At 51.0% G+C, this 26622-nt stretch overlaps 1 protein-coding gene across 2 annotated transcripts in view; it reads right to left on the bottom strand.

Moving 5' to 3' along the window:
- Positions 1-1443: 1443 nt before the first annotated feature.
- The window catches only part of ADCY1 (adenylate cyclase 1), a 150700-nt gene continuing 125521 nt past the window's right edge, over positions 1444-26622 (bottom strand). The window contains exons 17-20 of one of the 2 annotated variants that reach the window (XR_011538989.1): positions 26367-26484; positions 20267-20381; positions 18657-18781; positions 1444-10380 (exon numbers count right to left, since the gene is read on the bottom strand). Coding sequence is in view for 1 of the 2 variants with exons in the window: in XM_008519308.2 (XP_008517530.2) it covers positions 10042-10380; positions 18657-18781; positions 20267-20381; positions 26367-26465 (678 nt within the window). In the remaining variant the exon portion in view is untranslated. The remainder of the gene's footprint in view (positions 10381-18656; positions 18782-20266; positions 20382-26366; positions 26485-26622) is intronic. The other variant, XM_008519308.2, reaches the window with a different exon arrangement.

Genomic DNA, 26622 nt, shown 5'->3' with positions numbered 1-26622 from the left:
CTGGTCAGGCTCCTTGGTGGGGCTTCTTCTCTGCTAGACCTGACCTTGGCCTGCTGAGCGCAGTTTAGCAAACACTCCCACAAAGCCTGTCGATGGAGGATCCCCCACCCTTGCTATCTGATCGAGTTCCTCATCCCCTACCCCTGGAGTCCATGTCCTAGGCCTGCCGGTGAGCAAGAATCCCTACCCTGGACACCTGACGGAGCTCCCCTTCTTAATTTCCCACCCACTGCCCCTCCCTCTGCTGGTGGTTGAGGATCCTGGCTGTCCCTGCCTTATTCAAGTGGAGTCCAATCTCTCTCCCCTTTTGCACTAGCTTTGAATAGTCATCTTTGCCATTTTTGACAAATGTCCAGTGAATAATTTCTCTTCACCAGCAGCACCTCGGAGCTCGGAACATGGCTGTTACTGCACAAGTGGGTGCAGGCCTACACCCTCTGTTACTAGGGTGGGTGGTGCAGACTCCCCTCCCCCACAGACGGCGCTGCCCCACGCTGCCACACACCCACATGTAACAGAAACAGACGTCCTAGCGCTTCCAGAGCACCACGCCCGTGCACCCCAGCTCTCCTCCCGCCCATTCTCCCAGGGTCTCCTGCGCCCTCCTCTGCCCATGGCTTCCCCAGTGGTGGGCTCCCTACCAGCAGATCTCAGCTCTCTATGGTGACCACGCCCCTCTCCTGGCCACTCCACACACCACCACTGCACAGGCTTCTCAGGCCTGAGGCTTTGGAAGGTCTAGGTCAGGGGTGCATCTTGACCCACTCTCGAGGAGGCCCCAGCGTGGGCAGCCCGGGTCCATGGACTTTTCTGAGGATGCATGCGATGTAGAATCTGCCACAATTAGGGAAGATGCTCCTCTGCTCAGGTCTGGGAAGGAATTTTTCCTAAATCACGAGGACAGACATCACTCGCTCCTAGTAAATGCTGCCCCCGGCAGCCTTGAGCTGTGCCCAGATCAGGGATGACCTCTGCCCTGAGGTGGCCATCCCCACCTGCCCAGGTGGCCCAGCCCCAGCTCCCCTCCGTTTGCTAGGTCTGCGATGATGCACAGCAGATCAACAGAGAGAGTGAACCCCAACTTTCATATTTTATTTGGGGCAGGCAAGATTTTTTTCCTATTCTTTTATAAAAGATTAAAAGAACATCTGTTCATCAGAGAGACTAGTCGTAGGGAAGAGCAAATAATGCAAATTATCCTCCCTTGGAATCTCTTGTTTAGGAGCAAACATCGAGAGCCACAGTGTGTCCATGCACTGCTCCCGCCTGTCATGCGACGGGGCTTTCTCATCACAGGAGGAGCAAAGCCCATGCCAGGGTTGAGGAAGGACGAGGTGGACCACATTTTAGGAACGTCCCCCCCTGCAGGGTAAGTGGAACAGGCAGGAGTGTCTTTACAACATCCACACTGCCATTTGTTTTTCAATGAAGACGGCCACAGAGTTTAGTCAAGCAATTTTTTCCTTTTATTTTTGTTAAATAAGATTCCAGAAAGTATAGTGCAAACACTCAGTAGAAAAGTTGCAATTAAGAAATGTACATTCACATTTAACATTTCGGTCCATTCACTTTGTTTTTAAATAAAAATAGGACAAATTATTCAATTACTTGTCTCAATTTAACAACCTTGGAAAAGACTGGAAGGAACTCTACAGTGTTCAGTTGACGTAAAAATAGACCCGTATTGATTATACAAATCTATCATGAGAAGTTACCCGGTGATGTTGAGTTGTTGTCATTCTGATACAGTCGCCTCGTTTTCACGTCTAAAGAAGCATTCTCAGTGAGCTCCACTGGTGGGAGAGCACGTCCCTGTGTCCACCCGCTCTGCGTTCCACGGAGGGACACAGCCATATCCACCCAGACGCAGAGGGGCTCAGGGTTTACACTCTTTCCCATCGAGTAAGGAAAATCCAGGGGTGGACTTTGGGTTTACCTAAACGAGAAGGGATCTACCACTAAGAGACGGTCATAGTCATTACACCGTCTTTGCTTGTGCAAGGTGGTGTGCAATCAGTGTGGATGAGAGACGAGCGAGGAAGGGGTGCTCGGGCTGAGGGAGGTGCTGCATGATTGGCGCAGGAGCTCCACAGGCTCCGGCTCCAGGACCCGCCGTGTGGCAGGGACGCTCTGCGGCCAGCCGGCAGATGGCCCAAGGCGGGCCTGTCTCTTTGTGTAGGCTGCGTGTTTTCGAGTTCAAACTAAGTTTCACACAATTAGGGATCTCACGGCATGCGACTCTGAGTGCAAATGGCTGCGTGTCCACAGTTTTAACAGGGATGAAGGCAAAACCGTGCCTCTCCAGGACTGATGCCCAGGGAGTGCCGGCGCTCCCGGTGTGTGCAAGAGGCGAACGGGCTTCTCAGGATTCCCAGAACCAGGGAAAGGTCCCCTGAGACGTGTGCTTTGTGCCCAGGGCCCGGAGTTGGGTGGGGGTTGCTGGTGGGGGCAAGAAACAAGTTCTGGCTGCTGGTGGGCCAACCGCCCACTGAGCGCGCCGTGGGAGGCGAGAACCCACGGACGTGGCCCTCTGAATGGCTATTCTTGCAGAGCAACCCACACACGATTATTGAGCCCAAGAGGTTGGATAGATCTCTCAGGGGTTAGTCTGGTGTATCCTCTGTTTACACATCAGTTCTCAATGTCACTGCCGACTCTTGGAAAACGACCCATCTGAAGCCTAGGCTGCCCGGTATGCAGGAGGCAGGGCTGGGGGAGGGCTGGGATGTGTGAATTCTGTGGTCTCCGATTTCTCCCCTCCATCCTGATCCTTGTCTTGCCTTCTGAACACTCCTGGTGAAATCTGCTCTTGGACATCCTCTAATCCCCAGGAAGGAACAGTGACCGTCTACACCGCACCAGTGTGACAAAGACTTTGGATGGCTCTGACCAGCACTTGGGAGCTGGGTTGGCTCCATGTAACTGGAGAAGCGTGTGTGGTTTTTGGGTGTCTGGGGCCCCCCAGGTCTCCCCTTATCTGATGTCAGAGAGGCCTCACAGAACGAGCCATCCTGCTTGCTGCAGGAGAGTCTGATTTCTTACATATGATGACAGGTTGTGCTGCGATGCAGTTTTAGGAAGAAAGTGGGATAAGACAAGGTGGGGATTTTCAAGCCTGACATTTTACGCCCTGCAAGGGTCAGCTGCTAAGCGAGAGACAGAGTTTAGCCAAGAGGACATTCAGTGTTCTCATCTTACCACGGGAGGTCCAGGCGAGGCCACCGCCACGCCTGGGACACATCCTGGGCAAACTTGCCTGCTGGGACCCGCCTCGGTGCTCAGAACCAGCCTCCGGGTGCCCCACCATGGTGGGCGCTCGTGTGCGGATGAGCCAGAGGTTCCATCCAAACCAACACAATGTTGCCAATTTCACTGTCCGCAAAGAGCCACCGAAGATAATGGAAAACCCAGGGGCTAGGAATGGACAAGACAGGATGAATCTGGCCCTGCCACGCAGCACTGTGTGACTTTGCCCAAGTCTGTAACCTCTCTGAGCCTCAGACTCCTCATGGTAACCACACCTCCCTCCATGGGCTATTTGGAGGGGAGGCCAGTGAAGCTCTGGGAAGGTGCTCTGTCAGCTCTGGAGCTAGATTTGGGTCTTAGTCATTTCCTTAGTTTGTGGTCACATCAAAAGGCCCACTGGGGACATATTTTAATTAGACAGGAGAGCGACTCTTGGCTTTTCCCTGTGGTTATCAGTGCAGAACACACTGAACCTAGTGAGGTGTAGGAAGGAACTCACTGATGTCACAGAGGGAAGAAGGACTGTATCCCATCAACGGTCACCCGTCGCGTGCTGTGGCTGCAGCAGCGTCAGGCCAGGTGGCAGCCGCTGTGGTCGGCTTTCTGATTGCCAAGGTGTCTTTCTAGACAGTTGTGAACCACACCCAAGACGACCACGTGTCTACGTTTTCCCTTCCTATCACACAAGCCAGAGACCGACGCTGACAAACGCTCGTGGGGAAGGCCAGCTGCCCAAAGGCTCGGGGGCTGCAAGGAGGGGGGTGGCAGGGCCGGCGGAGTCCTCCCTCGGGAATTCCTGAACCCACACCCCTGGCGGCTCTCTCCACAGACCTCCACGTATACCAAAACCCAAAGGAAACAAAAATAAAAACCATATAAACAAGAGGACCAGTTCAGTGCCTCGATGCCCCTGGACTTCAGTACTGATGTTGTGGAGAGATTCTTTCAAAAAAATCAAGAAAAGAGACTTTCTTTCTCTCTAACAGTGGTTGGAGACAGAGGCCCAGCCACCAGGAGGACCCCTGTGGGGATCACAGCTGCCTCCGCGCCCGGGAAGCTGCAGTCCCTGCCCACCCCTTCCTCTCTGGGTCAGGATTTCTCAGGGGAGGCAGGACAAGGGGTATGCCCTGGGGGGCATCACGCCGTATTCCAAGATAATTTTGTTCTTTACACAAATCCATCCTAATTCCAGGAACAAATAACTGATTTTAACTTTGCTTATGCCACGCCACGCGTACACACACACGCGCAGATGTGAATTAAGCGTGGCCTCTGGCAGAGTAATTATTTTTTATCTCGGTGAGCAGATTTGATGTGGAACAGATGGACTGTATTTTCAGGGCATTACGGAGTACAAACGTCTGAGTTGGTTACCATGAAGTCAAGTTGTTCAGGGAGCTCCAGGCCCAAAATGGGGCACCTGAAATTGGGTCTATTACTTTTATGAAATGGACAATGGTGGTGACAAATTTCCTCGTCCCATCACTGGACCTCCCGCAGTACGCGTGTGACAGAGAGAAGACGATGGAACCCCCGAGGCTTCCCCAAGCGTCTCCTAGGCCTCCCAGAGCTGAAGCGTCCGTGGGAGGGCTCGAGCCCGGCGCGTGGCCGTCTGGGGTTGTCCCACAGGGACCTGACGCTTTGAGGGGGAAAATCTAGGTCAGGGTTCCAGGCACGGAGGCTGAGCCCTCAGTGAGGAGCTAAGGGGTTGTGTCCGGGTTGACCCGCCGCCCTGTGTCCTGCTGCTGGCCACACTGGCCCCTGAACTGTCCCCTCCAGGTACCCCTCTGCATCCCTGAGCTCCTACATGCCAACATTCAGTAGCTCCGCGGCCACACTGTCTCCAGGCATGGGGCCTGCCTTCAGCTCCTCACCACCATTTCACAGAGTCACAGACATTCTGCCCACTGGCAGGAGGAACGGCCTGTCGGCACTCCCCGGGGCCACCACCAAGGCAGGCCTGGGACCACCCACTAGCTCCCTGAGTCCATCCTCAGATCACCCACAACTGGGAGACTGTTGTTCCTCCAGCTGAGCCAGATGGAGCCTTCCTGAACAAATGCCAAGGCCTCCCTGCCCTCCAGGAGCGGGGCTTCAAGCTCTCCCCACCCCTCAGCATGGGGCCCGGGGCTGGGTGCAGCTGTGGTGGAGGGTCTGGACTGGGAGACTGGCCTCAGCCCATCAACTCAGGTGTGACTTGGGGGGTATCATGGGGGGCCAGGGCCCACGGGAGGTTGCAGTGACTCCATTCCCCTACTGCCCACTTGGCTAACTGTGGACACCTGGCCGTGACCTTTCCTCATGGCCTGTGTTGTGACGACTGGTATTGTGGTATCAGTGTTCCTGGGCTAAGACCTGCCTTCATTGTCCACTAAACCCAATTTGGAGGCCTGAGCCACCACAATTGGCCTCCTGACACCCAGGCCGGCCTGCCGTGGGCCCCTGGTGTCCTGCCAGCTGACCTCTGGGCCCCCACCATAGTCCACGGCCAATCCTGAATCTGACTTAAACCCACCCCTAGCATAAGGACCCCTGAGGACAAACACAAGCCCCAAGATACCATGTGAGGAAACATCACGCCTTGCATCATCCACTTGCCACGGAACCTGGAGCCCTAAATGAGGAGGGGACGCTGCCTCGCACTTCTAACGTGAACGTTCAAAGCCAAGTGCAGCTGGGGAGGCAGGATGTCCCGGCCCAGGGACACTGCTGTGCAACCAGCCTCCAGCTGCCACAGCTCGCCCCTTATTTATGTCACCAAACCAAACATCTTGAAACCAACTGCCTCTAAGGTTGATTTTTTGTTTGTTTGTTACTCCTTTTTTTTTTTAATTGAAGCCATTATACAACCAGAGACAAAATTTCTGGGGGCTTCTTTATATACAGAGCCCACAGCTCTGCACGTTTCAGAATTAAAAGTACTAACAGCAATTCTGTGACCTGCCCTCATCACACTGCCGCTCGCTGCACGGCAGGTGCGCACGTGTGAACTCCATTCCCCGTGCCCCGCACCTGCATGGCAGGCACAGGGCAGCATCCACCTTACAGGTGCATGCATGTGTGTCATGGGCAGGGCCTGCCATACGGGTAGAGACCAGCAGGATCCCAGGACCCAGGAGATCACAGGAGCATGCCGTGTAGAAGGGGGGCACCCTGCAACGAGACAGGTCCACCTGCCCAGCTGAAAACCTAAGCACGGGGCTGATGCGCCAACCCAACCCTTCCTTCTCGAGCAGCAGGTGCAAGCAAGGATTTAAATACGGTCTCTAGGCTGCTACTGGGACGACGGCACAGTATTCCCATCAGGTGGAAACAGAAGATGGCGTCTCTGAAGGCCGGCTGCATCCTGTCCAAGCCCAGAGCCCACACATTAACCATGGTCTCCCGCGGAAGACGGGCGTCCTGGCCAAGGGGCTCGGCTCCTGCAGGGACGGCACCGTGCCCTCACTGCACCGTATGGACTTGCTGAGACACGGTAAGGAGAGTCACGGATCTGCACAGGCCTGGGGGGGCGCCCCTGCCTCCCTCCTTCCTCACCCTGAGGATGACCTGACAAGGGCAGAAGCTGGTCTCTGCTCCTAAGCCCAGGGTGCTGATAGCAAGCCCCAAAGAGGGAGGTGCCCCGAGCTGGGTCTGCAGAAGGGCTGGGAGCCTGGGGGGGTGCCAGTGCCTACAGCGCCATTCAATTCCGGCAAACCCATACGTGTGGCTTGTGTCTGAATTACCAACCTGCTTTGGACCAGACTTGTCTCTATAGTCCAGAGTTAGAGTTATTGCTTCTAGTGACGGAAGGTGTCCGGAAGCCCGGTGGCTTCAGAGTCTGATAAACATGGCAGGCTCCGGGTAGCTGGGTCTGTGGGGGGGCGTCCACCCTGCAGGACACAGACCCCTGCAGAGTGGACCGGCCTGGGGTCGGCGGTCCTTGGAAGCATCTGGAAGTTTGGGCTGCATTCTACTCTACTGAGGTTGGGCACAAGAGGCATGCAAGGGTCACGAAGGGACACACAGGGTCATTCTGAAGGGCAGCGGCATCGCCAAGCAGGAATGCGATGCATGAGGACGTCACACATCGGGCTAACGTGCGCCATTCGCACAGGGTTGGGCTTTTCCTCGTTTTGGTAGGAGTGAACAGGCAGCACCCGTAACGGGTGCAGTATTTACAGAGCATCTCAAAATAAATAATTTAGAGAGAATCCTACTCAGAAGGCTCTAACGTTTGTACATGAATATTGTACAAGATTAAAAATAAATAAGGCAATATCATACAGTCTTATCACAAATAAAAGGAAGTGGTGTTCACCAAACCCAAGGAACGTATGGCTAAACCCGGCTCCTGCCCACAGGAAGCAAGGAGGGTTTGGGATTGCTGATGATGAAGGAGGTGTCGCTCACTGAAGCAGAAACCTCGCCGTTCCAGAACCGTCGAGGCCCAGATGGCTTCCCGCCGCAGCTGTAACAAGCGGTTTTGCACAACGCAGGCGCATGGTCTCGCGGTTCTGTGGACCTGAGGTCCAGGTGCAGCGAGGCGGGCTGAACGTCAGGAGCCTCACGGGAAGTCTGGTGTCACTGGCTGGGCTCTCACTAGAGGCTCGGGATCCAACTGCCTCCAGATCACTCAGGTCAGTGCCGAATTCAGCGCCTATGGTGGTGGGAGGGACGCCCCGCTTCCTTGCTGGCTGTCGGCTGAGGCGTCCTCACCCTCCGCCGGCCGCAGCCCCTCATCTTTAAACCAGCAGTCTTGTGCTGTGAATCGTCCTGACTGCCCTGCCTCCTTCGTCCACTTCTAAGGGGCCACGTGGTCACAGTGAGCCCACCCAGAGAGTGCAGGATCCTCTCCCCAGCTAAATTCCCTCTGCAAAGCCCCCTTTGCTGTGTGACAGAGCATACTCACAGAGTCGGGCCACTGTCCTGTCCACCCCCCACCCGCACTGCCCTGGGGTGGAAGCTTGCCCATGAAGAGCAGGCGGCAGCAGGGCCCTGGCCAAGGTCTCAGCCCTGCCGCTGAGCGCAGACACAAGCACCCACAGGCAGAACCAAGAGCCGGCACCAGGCTCCCAAGATGACTCAGTTTCCCCTGAAGGAATCATGCCACGTGGGGAAATTTGACCACTGAGTCATTCTCAAAGGAGCCATGGCCGTTACTGGCCCAGCACAGAGCTGGTTCTCAGGAGGGAGGTGCCACGATGCTCAAGCAGGGCACGTCTGACGAAGGCCGTCCACCTACCCACCTCCAGCCCGAGTCCCCCCTCACTGCCAGGACACAGGAACTGGCGGCCGGCCATGCTGGCTGCCCTGCAGAGCCCCCGGGCTGAACTGCTCCAGCTCCAGCCAAGCCCCTGCTGCCTGCTGCCCCGCATAGCTACACAGCTGGGCAGAGGTTGCTCACTCTCACACGCCCACAATGGGAGCTCCCAGGGACACCACCAGCCACCCCCATGTGGCTCAGTCCAGAGGGAGCCCCAGTACCATCCTTACAGGTTAGGACCCCCAGGGAGGGGGTGGAGCCCTGAGGATCAGTGAGGAGCGGGCCCCCCAGGCAAGCTGGCTTTGACCGAGCAGGGCTCACCTGCAGCCCACAGAGCCCTCCTGGCTGCGTGTGGGAGCTGCGGGTCTCAACGTCCGTCCCCCTACTGACTTCCCAGGACCTTCCCTCTGGTTTCAAGCTGGCTTCCTGCCTGGAGTCGAGAGCTGAGGTCTCCAGGTGCCAGGCCTCATCCGACTATTTCTGGCCAGTCCCTTCCCACTGGCTCTCCTGGAACCCTGTCGCCCAACACATCCTGGCATGTCCTCGGTCTCCATTTCCACGGCGACAGTGGAGAAGCGCACATGGGAGGTTCCACAGAATGCCCCACAGTCACTTTCCTTGCAACTTGGAGCTGGGACACGTAGATTTACGGCCACAGACTCACTCCGAAATACTCGTCTGCCAAAGAAACATCTTCCGTTGAGGAGACCTTCTCACAGTTGTGAAGTTCACTTGTTTTCAAAATTGACACAGACTTGCACGCCACGGCCAAAAGGAAAGGTAAGAAATGACACCAACGGCTTTTTCTCCTTTGAACAAACCCAGTGATACGGGCAGAGAGGGGAATGCCCAGGTTTAGAGGAGCCGACGCCCTCAGGCGGGGCAGGTGGAGAGCGCGCAGGCAGAAAAGGAACTGATGCTGGTCATGACACAGAGATGTGGCTGCAGGGCCCTGGAGAATTCCAGAAGACCTGCCTCTGGCTCTTAGCAAAAAACGGCTCTTGAAGAAAGCCAGCGGCCACCACCATCCGTGCAGTGGGACAGGGGCTTCTTAATTCTCCCCAAACTGTCTGAGGCCCAGGCAGCAGCTCTAGGCCTGGTCCCAGCCCTCCTGATCATGCCCATCAAGGCCTGCCCCCTACTCCAGGCTCCTGCAGGCCGCTGCCCAGGCGGGGCTGCTGCGTATCGGTCTCAGGGCTTGAGACCAGCCAGCCGGACATCCACAAGCTGTCTCATAGCCTGCAGCTCTGGGGAATGTTCTGAAGGTCCCGATGCCCGATGCCAACTTGGCCAACCCTGGGGCCTGCCGAGGAGAGGCTGGAGCAAGCACAGACACTGTGAAAGCCTCGCGTCCATGTGGACGGGATTCTCCCCTCACCCGAGTCACTGCCCAGCTGCTTCGGGTCCTGCCTGGGCAGCTCCCCTTTCCCAGCCCAGCTGCTGGCCCCCGGTCCTGCTCTGCTGGCAGGGCTGGTCCTTGCTGGAGCCCCCAGGGGCCCGACGCCCAGAGCATTCACGCCCTGTGCCCACAGCGGCGAGTGTGGGCTCCGCTAAGCCTCCTTTCCAGCTGCTCCAGGGGGCAGGGGTGGGCCGGGAGGCCCAGGGGCGATCCCCGAGCCCTGCAGAGCCCCCAGCCCAGCTGTGACCGGGAGGCCAGCCACGGCGGGCACAGGGGGGTGGCCCGTGGCCAGTCTGGTCTGGAGGCCAGCTCTGCCGTAAGGATACATTTTCCGCTCCGAGTTCAGGGACCTGGATTGGGAGCCATTTCCGTCGGTCCTGCCTTCCAGGAAGTATGTTAGCATCTCGCCCTTGCCCTTGACACTGACTTTGCCTCGGCACACGAAACGGTACGCACCCCGCCGCAGCAGCCGGTGCACCTCCTCCGTCACCTGCAGCAGGGAAGAGCAGGTGTCACTCGTGGTCAACAGGGGAGGACTCCTGGGCAGGAGCCCACGGAAGGTTCCCTCCTCCACCCGCCACAGCCCACCCCACCATCACCGGACTCTGGCCTCCCCAGCTCGGCCTGGAAGCAGGGGCCTCTGGTCCTCCTACAGTCACCCTGGTCACTCTGGGAGGACATGAACCTGCGAAGAGAGCCCAGGGAACTCAGAGAGGCCCTCCTGTTGGCCTTGGACAAGCAGGAGAGGACTGTGTTCATCGTCAGGAGTGCCCAGAGCGGTGGGCTGGTGGATGGACAGGGCCACCCAGCCCCAGCACAGGGGCTGGGTGTGAGCTGCGTGGGCACCCCATGCTCTAGCCAGACAGCCAGATGGGATCCAGCTCCAGCTGGGGAGAGACAAGAGCAGGACTGGCTCCCAGAGCCAGGGCTCTTGGTACCCAGGAACCTCAGACGTTCTGGAGGGTCGGGGCACTGGCAGGTACCTGCTCAGCTGGTGGGGGCACAGCAGAGAGTGGAGTCAGGCAGCACCAGGTTTCCACCCGTTGCTGGCACGGAGCCTCAGTGCCAGAGGGATGGGGTGCCAATCGCCAGCCTGGCCTCGGAGGGCCCGGGCGTGGGGCTGCTGGCACAAAGGGTGGTGGGTATGTCCCCCAGAGACAACAAGGCATGGCTCACTCCCCTCACTCTCAGGTTCCCAGCCAATATTTCACCCAGAAGAATTCCTGTGTCACAACGTTAGAAAAAAGCTAAAAGACAAGAAAGCACTTTCTACTAAAGTTCTGTAAACGAAGAGGACACGATTGCCTGCTCTCCCCTCGCTTTGCCCCTTTATGTTGGAGGAGGAGACCACCTCGCTCCTCGTTTCCCCATGTCCCCCCCCACCCCTCAGGTCATCCATCTCTGGCATCTTCTGTTCAAACAACCGTATCCATCCTGAGCCCACGCCCTCACATCCCGTCCCCAGGCGGGTCAGTCCCACAGAGCTGGGCAGCAGGACCCGCACTCTTCCCTGTCAGCTGAGCTTGCAGGTTGCCCCATTTTCGGCATGGCTCTTGCACTCACTAACAATTGGCCTGGTTCCTTGCGAGCATGCCATCTAATCCCTCACGGACGCTTAGTGTCTCCACACACACTGGTCTGTCTCACTGCGTCTTATCATGGCTGTCAAAACACGTGGCAGGTATTCATAAGTGCTTGATGAATGAAGAAAGGAAGGAAGGAGGGAACGAGTGAGTGAGTGAGTGAGGGCAACTGAGGCCTGCCAGAAACCTGTGCAGGGCAGCACAGAAAACAAAAACCACCACAAAACATCGGAACCTGCACAGCTCCCGGGGCAGTGACGTCCACCCTGGATCTAAAGTGCTGGGGAGAGGCCCCTCAGCGCCCCCATGGAAAATCAGACAGACCCGGCTGACCCACGAGTGTAGACGGGAGAGGAAGGAACAGAGCGTGCTTGACCTACAGGAGGCGAGGGAGGCTATTATTCCCCTGAATTAATTAACTCCACCAATTTCTGTGGCCGTCCGTCAGCGAGGCAAGGGCTGGTGCCCTCGCGGCTGGGCTCGGGCATGCTGGGCATTCTGGGGAAAGTTTTGTGGCTCCTTACTGGGCCTTCTGCTGTCCACCCACAGGGACAGAGCCTGGGGAGTCAGGACGGCCTGGTGGAGGCAGGAGGATGCCTGGGGCCTGGACTTGTGCCCTGTCCACAATGTCTCTTGGCGCTGGAGCAGCTCGGGCTGTCCCTCAGTGTCCCGCCCTCGGCCTCCCCCCAAGGACTCATAAATGAGAAGAACGCCATCCACGTAGAGGAAGTGTGCCTTGGTCAGCTTGATGTGGAATATCATATTCATAAGACAGCTGGTAAGAGAATGTGGGGAGTGTTTGACTCCCTAGGGTGCAGGGGGTGCTGGTGGCCCTGAAGCTGCCAAAGACCCCAAACCAGGGCCATGCCAGGGCTGGAGCCACGGGCTCCACCCACACTCAGTCTCCCAGCCGGGCTCAGGGTGCCCCTAAAGTCCTGGGTGGAACTGAGCAATAGACTGGCCAGTTATAAACGGAGACACCATCGTCACGACTCAGATGTGGCCTCTTGGACACAAGGTCGCATAATGTACTGCAGTACAGGCTCTGTTCTCTCCTTTCACAACTGAACCCACAATCTGCCCATCGAGAGACACCTGCGCTTCCTGGGCCCAACGTCCAGCTTGAGCCCCGAGATACCACACTGAGGAGCCTCTGAGTCTTGTCGTTCGGGTGGACCCCTTCCTTTCTCTTGTTTTAGGAAGGATGCGAGGTAATAAAATATCCAGACAGCTGGACAGAGAAACGCTGGAGGTAAAGATGACCCATCGCCCCGTGCTCACCACCTGCAGCACACGTGCAGCAGGGCTGCCGTCTGAACGCAGGCAGGGACGGGCCTGGCATCCAGTGGGCTGCCTGGGAGCTGGGCTGCGCTCCCCCTGTGCCCTCTCAGCCTTGAGATGTTAAGCCAGGAGTCAGAGGCCTTGAATCAGGGTGTCCCGATGTTACTGTGGTGGGTCCCAGTGAGGGGCAGGGTCGGGAGCTCAGAGAGACAGCTGAGCAAGGACCCGAGAGACGAGCTCCCCAAGAGGCCTTGAGGGAGGTCACCTGAGAGTCCCCAGTAAAGTCTGATTGTTACTCATCTGCATGACGTCCCCTGTGTCTCCATGAGGCGGGCTGGAAACTCTTCCTAGAGTTCTCCATTTGGCCCTGGGGGGCAGGGACCCTCCCCCACCCTTTCTGAGAGTGTGTGGGCCCCCAGGTGGCATTTCAGGGAAGTGCCTGCTCAGTCCGCGAGCTGATGGCAGAGGGGGAACCTGGGTGTCCTCGTGCTCAACCGTCCCTGGCCGCCTTACTCCTGGGAAGCTGGGGCCCTGAGATGTCCCAGGGCTGTGGTCTGCACAGATCCTCTTGGCTGCCTCTCCTGGGACAGCGGTTTAAGGAGGGGGTCTCCTTTTTTAGAATTTTGACACAAAAGAAGGAAGGTTCCAGCAGAGGGCTAAGGAATTAGAACATGGGTGGGTAATATCTGAGTAGATATTGTCTTCAGGAAAAAGTAAGAGACCTCTCTGCAAACCTTTATCATTAATAACTGAGTCTCTCATCGGCTTCTTCAAGGAAAGAACCAAATGTTTAATTTAAACCCAGCAAAGGGAAGAGGATTTCTACTGGGCTGTGACCAAGAACCCCTAAAACAACCATGCAACAGTGGAGTGTGTTTCTCTCTTAAATCAGGGAGGAGGCGTGATGGACTGGCGGAGCAGTGCCTCTGGCAAAGGGGGTGGTCACGTGACCAGGCGATGGCCAGCATGGTAGGCCGGATGAAGGGACTGCAATGGTTTCATTCAAGTTGACTGAAATGTCAACATGGCCCAACTCCAGTCATACCCTGTCCCAAGCACATGGGTGCTGACATCAGGCCAGATGGAGGGAGGCAAGGGGCTCTGGTCTGCAAAGACACCCCTTGATGCGAGTCCTCTGGGGAGGTTCATGTGGAGGGACAGGGGCTCACAGCAGACAGCAGGACACACTGCCCGGTAGGGAGTCCAGAAACAGATGTGCTGGCAGGTGACCATGTGGGGAGCAGGAAGAATTCTGCCCACACAGCTGGGAGCAGCCTTGAGAGAGCCCCTCAGCATCCCCAAGGGGGTCACAGGGCTTGCTGGGGCCCAGGCCAGGCTCCCAGAGGGGACCCAACGACACTAGTGTTTGGGTAAGACGTCAGGACCTGGCGGTGTTGGCAGCACACAGGGCTGTGATTCTCCTAAGCATCCCTGTGTGTTTGGTCTGAGCTCCACGCAGTGACCCTGCCCACCAGTGGGGATGGGTGTAAGCAGCCCCATCATCTGGGGGACAGGCCTGAGAAGGGAAGGGAGGACAGACAGAGCAGGCACAGGTGACAGAGGCCCTGAGTGGGCAATATCTTGGGGCAGCCCAGCAGCAGGGGGAGGCCCAGCAGGAAGGGGAGGCCACAGGCAGATGGCCTGCCCAGGGGCTGAGGGGACAAGGATGGTTCCGAGCAGGGGAGTGGCTGACTCAGATCTGATTTCAGAAGCTGAAATGACACATTGACTTGGGACAGTGGCCAGGCCAGAGAGTGGATAGGGCTTCAGTCACGGTCCCCCGGGGTGTGACCAGCTCCTGAGGAAGGCTTCGAGGAGCACAGGTGAAGGATCATATCAGGAAAGGAACGTGGCACCCTGGGGTGGCTGGCGGTGACAGCGACACAACAATGTGGATGCGCTTACACCACTGAGCTGTGCACTGAAAAGTGGCTAAGATGGTAAACTTCATGTTATGTGTACGTCACCACAATAAAAGAAGTTTTATAGAAAGATGCAGACAGGCACAGATGCTGTGAGGAGACACTGCCTATGTTCTGAGCAGCAGGAGAGCGCCGTGAAGATTTAGGTCTCCCTGTCTTTGAAACTGATGGGTCCAAGGGATCCACCAATGAATGCTGGGACAGGGCATGTGAACGGAACAGGCAGGATGCGGGAAGCCCAGGCTGACAACCTTCTCATCTGAACCACATCTTGCAAGTTGCTGCACCCGATGCCTTTCTCAAACCTGGGGTGTTTGTCATATATGGCCTTTATTATGTTGAGGTACTTTCCTTCTATACCCATTGTATTGAGAGTTTTTATCATAAATGGATGTTGAATTTTGTCAAAGGTTTTTCTGTCTCTATTGAGATCATGTGACTTTTATCTTTTATTTTGTTAATGTGGTGTATCACATTGATTTGTGGACATTGAACCATCCCTGCATCCCTGGAATACATTCCACCTAATGGTGGTATATGATCCTTTCGATTTATTATCATGTTTGATTTGCTAATATTTTGTTGAGAACTTTTGCATTTATGTTCATCAGCAATATTGGTCTGTAATTTTCCCTTTTTGTGTCGTCCCTGTCTGGTTTTGGTATCACAGTAATGTTGGCTTTGTAAAATGAGTTAGGAAGTATTTCTCCTCTTCAAATTTTGGAAGAATTTGAGAAGGATAGGTATTAAATCTTCTTTGAATGTTGGATAGAATTCACCAGAGAAAATGTCTGGTCCTGGATTTTTGCTTTTTGGGAGGTTTTTAATCACTGTTTCAATCATCTTACTAATGATCGGTCCATTCAGATTCTCTATTTCTTCTTGATTCAGTTTTGAAAGGTTGTATGATTCTAAGAATTCATCCATTTCTTCTAGGTTATCCAATTTGCCGTCCTATAGCTTTTCAAAAATGACAGCCAACATCATACCCAATGGTGAAAAACTGAAAGCTATTCCTCTGAGAACAAGAACTATACAAGAGTGGGCACTCTTGCTACTCTTACTCAATATAATATTGGAAGTCCTAGCCAGAGCAATTAGGCAAGAAAAAGAAATAAAAGGAATCTTAAATTGGAAAGGAAGATGTAAAATTGTCACTATTTGTGGATGACATGATTCTGTATACAGAAAACCCTAAAGAATCCACCAAAAGGCTATTAGAAATAATTAACAAATACAGTAAGGTTGCAGGGTACAAATCAACATACAAAAATAAGTTGCATTTGTATATACTAACAATGAACTAGCAGAAAGAGAAATCAAGAACACAATCACATTGACAACCTCAACAAAAAGAATAAAATACCTAGAAATAAATTTAACCAAGGAATGAAAGACCAATACACTGAAAATTATGACATTATTGAAAGAAATTGAAGAAGACATAAAGAAATGGAAAGATATTCTGTGCTTATGGATTGGAAGAATAAACATGTTAAATGTCCATATTACCTAAAGCAATCTACAGACTCAATGCAATCCCAATTAAAATCCCAAGGACATTTTTCATGGAAATAGAACAAAGGACGCTAGAATTTATGTGGAACAAGAAATAGCCTCAATAGCCAAAGCAATCCTGAGAAAAAAGAACAAAGCTGGAGGCATCACACTCCCTGATTTCAAAGTATGCTACAAAGCTATAGTAATCAAAACAGCATGGTACTGGCAGAAAAACACACACAGATGATTGGAACAGAGTCAAGAGCCAAGAAATAAACCCACAGCTATGGACAGCTAATTTTCAACAAGGAGCCAAGAACATACAATGGAGAAAGGAAAGTCTCTTCAATAAACGGTGTTGGGAAAACTGGACAGCCACATGCAAAAGAACGAAAGTAGGCCATTATCTTACACCATACACAAAAATTAAATCAAAATGGATTAAAGACTTGAATGTAAGACCTGAAACCATAAACTCCTAGAAGAAAACAGAGGCAGTACACTCTTTGACATGGGTCTTAGCAGCAACTTTTTGAATATCGTGTTTCCTCAGGCAAGGGAAACAAAAGAAAAATAAACAAATGGACTACATCAGACTAAAGAGCTTCTGCAACACAAAGGAAACCATCAACAAAATGAAAAGACAACCCACCAGCTGGAGAAAATATTTGCAAATCATATAGCCAATAAGGAGTTAATCTCCAAAATATATAAAGAACTCATACAACTCAACAAGAAAAAAATAAACAATCTGATCAAAAACTGGGCAGAGAATATGAACAGATATTTTTCTAAAGAAAATATACAGAAGGCCAACAGGCATATGAAAAGATGTTCAACATCACTAATTATTAGGGAAATGCAAATCAAAACTACAATGACACATCACCTCATGCCCATCAGAATGGCTATAATTAACAAGAAATAACAACTGTTGGAGAAGATGTGGAGAAAAGGGAACCTCATACACTGCTGGGAATGCAAACTGGTGCAGCCACTATGGGAAACAGTATGGAGATTTGTCAAAAAATTAAAAATAGAAATACCATACGATCCTGCTATTCCACTACTGAGTATTTATCCAAAGAACATGAAATCGATAATTCAAAAAGATACATGCACCCCTATGTTCATTGCAGCATTATTCACAATAGCCAAGACTTGGAAGCAACCTAAGTGCCCGTCAATGGATGATGGATAAAGAAGATATGGTATATATACACAATGGAACACTACTCAGCCATAAAAAGACAAAATCATGCCATTTGCTACAACATGGAAGGACCCTGAGGGTATTATGCTAAGCGAAATAAGTTAGACGGAGAAAGACAATTACCATATGACTTCAGTCATGTAGAAGATAAACAAATGAACAAACACATAGATATAGAGAACAGATTGGTGGTTATCAGAGTGGAAGGGGGTGGGAGGAGGGTGAAAGGAGTAAAGAAGCATAAGTGTACGGTGATGGATGGAAACTAGAGTTTTTGTGGTCAACATGATGCAGTCTATACAGAAGCAGAAATAATGATCTACACCTGAAATTTACATAATGTTCTAGGTTACACAATGTGACCTCAATCAAATTAAAAATTTAAAAATTTTAAAAACCTGGGGTGAATGCACATATCTCACAGGGTCTGTGGAGGACCGAGTGAGACTTCACAGTAGAGTGGAAGGACCAGTGCTCAGGCAATACATTGATGGCCAGCGCTGGGTGCAGAGTCCAGACAAGCCAGCTGGTGGCCGGGCCACAGCAGGAGAGTGGCCCTGTTCTCTGAGTGCCCTGCATTCACCGCCCATCCCCACAGGTCCCCAAAGGCCAGATACAGCCACACACACGGACAGGCTCCTTCCCTCCACAGCCCCCAGAGGCCTGCAGTGCCCAGGCAGGTTGGCGGGCAGGCTCGGCTAACCCAGTTTCACATGTGTTCTAAGGGAGAGAGCTGGACCACACTCCCACGTGCCCATGAAAAGCAGCAGCTGCTGTCTTCTAAATCTTTGGACGGCTCTTAGCTGATGTCATAGCACCAGGCTCATTCCACGTGAGCCGCCCGCAGGTTCCCAGACCAGGTGGCCCCACAGTACCCTCCTCTTCAAACACCCGAGGAAGCCCCTTCCCTTCTCAGGCAGCCGGGTAGGCGGGCAGGGTCCTGGGGGTGCATGAAGGGGCTTGGAGCAGTCAGGCTGACCAGGACACTGTCACTCACCGTGCCCCTTGACTGCACAACTCCCAGGGCTCCACGGCAAACCAAACTGCAGATACAGCTGCTGGGCTCCGGCCCTGCCCTGCAGGCCGGCCACAGATACACTGCACCACACAGCTCTGTGTGCTCCCCCTGGAGAGGCGGGCGAGGGGGCAGCTGCGGTCTGCGGGGCTGGGCAGCCGGCCCAATCCTGCCCGGCTGGCCCTTGCCTCTCCGCCTCAGTGTCCCGCCTACAGGATGGGTGCCTGTGTCAAGAGAACTCTGAATGCTGACCTGGATTCTGCCCTGGACCCCGGTGCTGTCCATCCGACTGGCCACGTTGACAGTGTTTCCCCAGATGTCATACTGCGGCCTGCGAGCCCCAATCACCCCAGCCACCACGGGGCCAACGTTGATGCCTGTAAAACAGCCACGGCATGGTGTCGTTAGTGAGGAAAGCTCCCGAGGGCAGGAGCTGCCCCTTGTGGGTCGTGGATTCCTGGGGCCACCGAGCGCAATGCCCCTTCCTAAAGCAGGAACCCAGAGCATGGTGGGAGGTGGCTCCCAGCCCCTGCTCCCATACCACCCCGGGTGCGGCACTGTCCTGATCCCCAACAAGAGTCTCATTTCCTGGAATAGTGACCCCATGCTGTGTCCTGCTCTAAGAAGGCTGACCTTTAGTCTGTAAGACCACAGTGTGTCCCCCACTGCAGCTCCCTTTTCCAGAACGAACTGTGGCTCCTGACTGTTTCCCTGGATGGGACTCCCCAGACTCTTAGGGCGTGGGGCCCAGAACAGATCACAGTATTCAGGACACTCTGAAGGGGAGAATGAAGGCCCCCTTCTCTTTACGTGGCTCAGGGTCTGACCGGCCTGGAGAGGGCCACGAGGCCTGGGTGCCCCCAATCGCCCCTGCAGCTGTGTCGGCAACTGGAGCTTCCTGGCCTGGGCTGACGCCACATTCTGTCTTCCCATTCTATACTCATGTGTAGATTTTTCCAAGCTTAGCCAAGGATGTTAATAACATTTCAGCCCTGGCCTACTCAGCCCCCAAAGCCTGGGCAGTGGGGTGCAGGCATGTGCAGGAGGAGTGAAGGGGGCACAACCTGAGGTGTGAGCTGAGGAGAGCTCTGCTGCGGGCCAGGTGGACCAAGGAACCAGAGAGAAGCCCCAAAGGGGCCACTTCCTCATTGGCTGGTGGGACACGGAGAGCATTCTCAGCCAACCCGGACGCCCCAGACCATGCGGATAAGACTGAGCCAGCATCCAGACTCCCGGGTGACCAGCCATCCAGGCACACAGGCAGGGCTCCCATGCCACGTCCCCATGGGAGAGCGAGAAATAGAATTCCCCGACGGACCCTTAGACCTCTTTCCTGTAATGTCACTACATCTATTAATCGGAGCCCACGGCCCAGAGGAGGAGGCCCGAATGCCGGGCACTGGGCCTACAACAGAGCTGTATCTAAGTGCATCAGAACTCCACCACTCTGAGGGACACCTGCTCCCACCCTCAGACCCCAACACAGCTCTCAGGTCTGGCTTTAAGGCCACTAGATGTTTGAATTCTAAAACAACCGTCAACAACCATTTTCGGACACTTTTCCTCAGGTGAGTGTGGGCTCAGGTACATCTGAAGGTCTCTATGACAACAGAGATTTCTCATGTGTTTCATGAGCTGGACAACAACTCTCCCAGGTCCTAAGTCACTGGCACCCAGCTTTCAGAGGCTGTCCCTGCATCCCCAAGCACTCGTCTAGGTGGCACCACCCTCCTTCCTGCAAGACCAGGGCACCTGGCCCGCTGACCCCTGCTCTCAGGGAGATGGTCCAGGTCACCAGCCCCCAGGGTGCGTGCAGGAAGAGGGTGCCAGCCCGAGTGCTGGGATGGCTTGGAGCCACCTACCGACACGGAGCACGAAGTCATTGTAAGACTGGTAGTTGATCTCATCCAGGACGTCGAACATCTCGATGGCGAAATCCGCCAGCGTGCCGAGGTGGGAGGAGATACACTTCTTAGCCTGGATGTGAGCAGACACGGTTATTACGTTTGCAGGGTGCAAGGGCGGAGGTAGACAGGGACGCTCAGCAGGTGACCTGCCTGGGGGGACCAGCCTGTACTGGCGAGATCAGGGGCTTGATTCCACATCAACAACGCGGCAGCCCTGCTGACTGCAGGCGCTGTCTGTGCCCAGCTGGTGCTGGCTTGGACGGTCTTCAACAGGGATTGTGCAGCACCCTAGAGCACCCCACACCTTTGGGTACATTTATCATCCTATTCTACAGGTAGGAGACCGAGATAGATGGGCAGTGCTGCCAAGGCCCCTGGCCCCCGAGGGCAGAGACTGGACTCACCCCGAGGCAGTTTGAGCACAGGCCAAGCCCTTCTGAAGAAACTGGGGGCAGCCCCTGTGAGTGGAAGACCAGATGTCCCAACCCCTGCTCGGACAACACTGTCACCAGCCCATGGTAAAGCAAACAAGCAAAACAAGGTCAGCGCGGTGGGTCTGCGCGAGCGCTCGCACACACATCAGGGAGCAGTTCCAATGCTGCTTCCTCACACGGAGACCACGTCTGCCAGTGTTTTGCAGTGTTAAAAGATCCTCCCTTTTGTGGAACAATGACGACTGTACATTTTTTCCTTCTTTAATGATATCAAAATTTCTCATTTTTCTTTTTTTAGCGATATTTTTAGTAGTCCTCAGAGTTGGGGAAATAATGCTTTTTTAAAAAATTAACTGACAATTCCTCTAAAACAGTTTTAGGTTTACAGGTAAATTGAGTGAAATGTATAGAGAGTTCCCATATACTAACCCCCACACAGTTTCCCCCATTCTTAACACCTGGCTTTAGGGTGTGGTACATTTGTTACTACTGATGCACCTACGCTGATTTATTATTATTACGGACTAAAGTCCACAGTTCACATTAGGGTTCACTCTGTGTTGTACATCCTATGAGTTTTGACAAATCCAGCATTTCATGTATCCACAACTGCAGTGTAATATAGAATAGTTTCACTGTCCCCAAATCCCCCACACCCCACCTATTCATCCCTCAGCCTGAGATCCTTTTACTGTCTCCACAGTTTTGCCTTTTCCAGAATGGCATATAGTTGGAATCACACAGTCTGTAGCATTTTCAGGCTGGTTTCTTTCCCTTAGCAATATGCACTTAAGGCTCCTCGATGCCTTTTCATGGCTTGATAGCTCATTTCTTTTTAGCACTGAATAACATTCCATTGTCTGGATGAGCAGCAGTTTATTTATCCATTCACCGACTAAAGGACATTTTGGTTACTTTCAGGTTTTGGCAATTATGAATAAAACTGCTATAAACATCCATGTGGAGGTTTTTGGGCAGAACATAAGTTTTCAACTCCTTTAGGTAAATAAAAAGGACAGTGATTGCTGGATCATATGGTAAGAAGATGGTTAGTTTCATGAGAAACCACTAAACTGTTGTCCCAGTGACTGTGCCATTTTGCATTCCCACCAGCAGTGAATGACAGCTCCTGTCACTTCCCAGCCTCGCCAGCATTTGGTGTTGTGAGAGTTCCGGATTTGGGCCATTTTAATAGATGTGTAGTGGTATCTCATTGTTATTTTAATTTGCATTTCCCTGGTGACATATGATGTGGAACAATTTTTCATGTGTTCATTTGCCATCTGCATATCCTCTTTGGTGAGGTGTCTGTTCAGATCTTTTGCCCATTTTTTCATTGGGTTGTTTCCTTATTGTTGAGTTTTAAGAGTTCTTTGTATATTTTAGATACAAGTCTTTCACCAGATAGGTGGTTTGCAAAGATTTTCTCCCGTCTGTGGATTGTCTTTTCATTATAGTATCTTTCACAAAGCAGAATTTTAAAATTTAATTAGATCCAACTTACCGATGTTTTCTTCCACGGATCATGCTTTTGGCTATATCAAAAAACTCCTCATCAAATCCAAGGTCACCTAGATTTTTTCCTATGTTATCTTCTAGATGCTTTACAGTTTTTCATTTTACATTTAGGCCAGTGATCCATTTTGAGTTAATTTTTGTGAAGTGTGTAAGGTCTATGTCTAGATTCATTTTTTAAAAACACAGATGTCCAGTTGTTCCAGCACCATTTACTGAAGACTATCTTCGCTCCATTGTATTGTCTTTGCTCTGTTGTCAAAGGTCAGTTGACTATATTTGTGTGGGTCTATTTCTGGGCCCTCTATTCTCTTCCCTTGATCTATTTGACTCTTCTTTTGCCAATACCACGCTGTATTGATTGCGGCAGCTTTATCGTAGGTCTAGAAGTGGGGTAGTGGCAGCCTTTCAACTTTGTTCTGCTTCTGCTAAATTGTTATCTACTCTGGGTCTTTTGCCTTTCCATGTAAACTCAGGAGCAATCAGTCAATATACCAAAAATAACCTGCTGGATTTTCACTGAGACTGTGTTAAAGCTATAGGTCAAGTTGGGAGTAACTGACATCTTAACAATATTGAGTCTTCCTATGCGGGAACATTAAGTCTCTCTCCACTTATTTATATTTCTTCGATTTCTTTCATCAGAGTTTTATAGTTTTCCTCATAGAGATATTGTATATATTTTGTTAAATCTATATCTAATATTTAATTTGGGGGGAGTGCTAATGTAAATGGTATCGTGTTTTCAATTTCAAATTCCACTTGTTCATTGCTGGTATATAGGAAAGCAAACGATTTTTGTATTTTAACCTTGTATCCAGCAACCTTGCTGTAATTGCTCATTATAGTTATTTTGTTGATTCTTTTTATTATCTACAAAGATAATCAAGTCATCTGTGAACAAAGACAGTTTTATTTCCTCCTTCCCATAGGTGTACCTTTTACTTCCTTTTCTTGTCTTACTGCGTTACCGAAGACTTCCACCATGCGTGTTGAACAGCAATGGTGAGCCAGGCATCCTCGCCCTGCTCCTGATCTTCGCCGGAGGCATTTGTTTCTCATCATTAAGTATGATATTAAGCCACAGGTCTTTTGTAGATGCTTTTTATCAAGTTGACGAAGTTTTCCTCTATTCCTAGAGTTTGCTGAGAGTTTGTTTGTTTGTTTTTTAACCAGGAATGAATGTTGGAGGTTGTCAAATGATTTTTCTGCATCAATTGCTATCATCATATGATTTTTTTTTTCTTTATCCTGTTGATACGATGAATTTCATTAATTCATTTTTAAATGCTGAACCAGCCTCGCATCTCTGGAACAAATCCAACTTGTTTGTGGTGTATAATTCTTTTCAGACACTGTTGGATTCAAAGGGCCAATATTTATTGAGAATTTATACATCTATATTCATGAGAAATACTGACCTGTAATTTTCTTTTCTTGTAATTTCATTATCTGGTTTTGATATTATTGTAATGCTGTACTCATAGAAAGAGTTAGGATATATTTCCTCTACTTCTATATTTTGGGAGAAATTTTAGAAAATTGGTATAATTTCTTCCTTAAATGCTCAGTGGAATTCACCAGTGAACCGATCTGGGCCCACTGCTTTCTGTTTTGGAAGGTTATTAATTATTGATTCAATTTCTTTAATAGATACATGTCTATCAAGATTATTTCCCCTTATGTTAGTTTTGGTAGATCGTGTCTTTCAAGGAATTGGTCCATTTCATCTAAATTATCAAATTTGTGGGCATATAGTTATTCATAATATACCTCTATTATCTTTGTAATGTCCATCAGTTCAGGAAAGGCTCCTCTTTCCTTCCTAATATTAGTAATTTGTGTTTTTTCTTTTTTCTTTGCTGAGCACGGCTAGAGGTCATCAATCCTTTCCTTTTCTTTTCTTTTGGTGAGGAAGACTGTCCCTGAGCTAACATCTGTGCCAAGCTTCCTCTATTTTTTGTATGTGGGATGCGGCCACAGCATAGCTTGATGAGTAGTGTGTAGGTCTGCGCCTGGGATCCAAACCTGTGAACCCTGGGCCACAGAAACAGGGTGTGCGAACTTAACCACTATGTCACCGGTCTGAACCCTAGAGGTAATCAATTATATTGATCTTCTCAAAGCGCCAGCTTTTGGTTTCACTGGTTTCCTTTATTGCTTACGTGTTTTTGATTTCATTGAGTTCTGCTCTCATTTTATTATTTCTTTTCTTCTGCTTGCTTTTGGTTTATATTGCTCTTTTTTCTCTAGTTTCCTAAGGTGGAAGCTTAGATTATTGATTTTGGATTGTTCTTCTCTTCTAATACAGGCATCCCTTGTTTTATTGCACTTCGACTTATTGAGCTTTGCAGATACTGCATTTTTTACAGGACCCTCCACCAGCAAAAAGATGGCTCGCTGAAGGCTCAGATGATGGGTAGTATTTTTTAGCAATAATTTTTTTTTCTTTGTGAGAAAGATTGTCCCTGAGCTAACATCTGTTGCTAATCTTCCTCTATTTTATGTGGGATGCCCCCACAGCATGGCTTGACGAGTGGTGCTAGGTCTGTACCTGGGATCCGAACCTGTGAACCCCAGGCCACCAAAGCAGAGTGCGCAAACTTAATCACTACACCACGGGGCTGGCCCCACAATAAAGTATTTTTTAATTAAGGTATGTGTATTGTTTTTAGACATAATGCTATTGCACACTAAATAGATGACAGTACAGTATAAACATAACTTTTATGTGCACTGGAAAATTGAAAACTGTGTGTGACTGACTTTATTGCAATATTCACTTTATTGTGGTGGTCTGGAACCAAACCTGCAATATTTCCAAAGTGTGCCTGCAAACGAATTCAACGATATAAACTTCTCTCTAAGCACTGCTTCTGCTGCAACCCACAAATTCTGACAAATCGAATTTTCATTTTATTTAGTTCAAAATATTTTTTAAATTCCTCTTGAGACTCGTCTTTGACCCAAGTATCATTTAGAAGGATGTTGCTTAATCTACAAGTATTTTAGAATGTTCCAATTATTTCCTATTATTGATTTATAATTTCATTCCATTCTAGCCTGAGAACATTCTTTCAAATTCATGAAGGTGTGTTTTATGGCCCAGAATATGGTCTAGCTTGGTAAATGATCCATCTGAGCTTCAGAAGAAGTGTGATCTGTTGTTGTTGATAGACTTTCTATAGAGTCAATTATTTCCAGTTGATTGATGGTGCTGTTCAGTTCAACCATCTTTCCTGATTCTCAGCCTGCTGGATCCTCCACTTACTGAGAGACGGGTGCTGAAGTCTCCCACTATAGTAGTGGATGCATCTATTTCTCCTTGTAGTTCTATCAGTTTTTGCATCATGTGTTTTGATGCTCTGTTGTTAAGTACATAAAGGTTAAAGATTGTTATGTCTTCCTGGAGAACTGACAACTTTATGTAATGCCGTTTTTTATCTCTGATAATTTTCCTTGATCTGAGGTTTGCTTTGGCTGAAGTTAAGATAGCTACGTGAATTTTTTTTATTAGTGCTAGCATGGTATCTCTTTCTACATCTTCTTATTTTTAATGTATCTGTGTCTTTATATTTAACGTGTGTTTCTTGTAGAAAACCCAGCTGGGTCTTGTTTTTTAGCCACTCTGTAAGTCTCTGTCTTTTAACTGGTGTATTTACCATTCACATTTAAAGTGATCATTGATACAGCTGGATTAGTATCTACCATATTTATAACTGTTGTCCATTCATTACATATTTTTTCACATCTTTCTCTCTTTTTCTGCCTTTTCTTTTGGGGCAACCTGAGGACTTTATTCACAATTCTGCATCAGAAAGGGGAACACTCAGTGGAACCAGGCTGGCAGGATGGGGGGCCAGCAGGGAAGGGTAGGGATAGTGGGGAAGGGGGCAGCTCTGTGATTGGCCTTTGTGTTGACTTTCCATAGGAGATTGTGTCTGGAGAGAGCTGGTCACTGACAAGATCACCTACAGGCTGCAGCCCTAACCCAATGCAGAGGGCAAACCAAGACCCAGAGTCAGGAGCCTGTCTAGGTTCCCTGGGCAGTCGGGGACAGAGCTGGGACCCAGTCCTTGAGCAGGGCTCCCCTGGACAGCACTCACCTTGGCCCCAGCCGTGGGCGCCAATCCCACCGCGGCCATATAAGTGCTCCCAATGGTCTTGATCTTCTCCAGGTCCTTGTAAAAGTCTTTGTCCATGAGCTTTGTTTAAAACACAAAACTGTTAAACGTTACATTACATTTTAGACAAGTCACTGCAGTGATGAGCCAGAGGAGCAACCACAGAATGGAGGAACATGTTCTAGAACACAGCGTGAATTCTTTGATGTGGGCACCAGACAAGGTCTGGGGCTGAACT

Source organism: Equus przewalskii, chromosome 4, assembly GCF_037783145.1.
Source record: "Equus przewalskii isolate Varuska chromosome 4, EquPr2, whole genome shotgun sequence".
Lineage (NCBI taxonomy): Eukaryota > Metazoa > Chordata > Mammalia > Perissodactyla > Equidae > Equus > Equus przewalskii.
The sequence above is the reverse complement of the archived record's forward strand: the minus strand, read 5'-3'. Positions and strand labels throughout refer to the sequence as shown.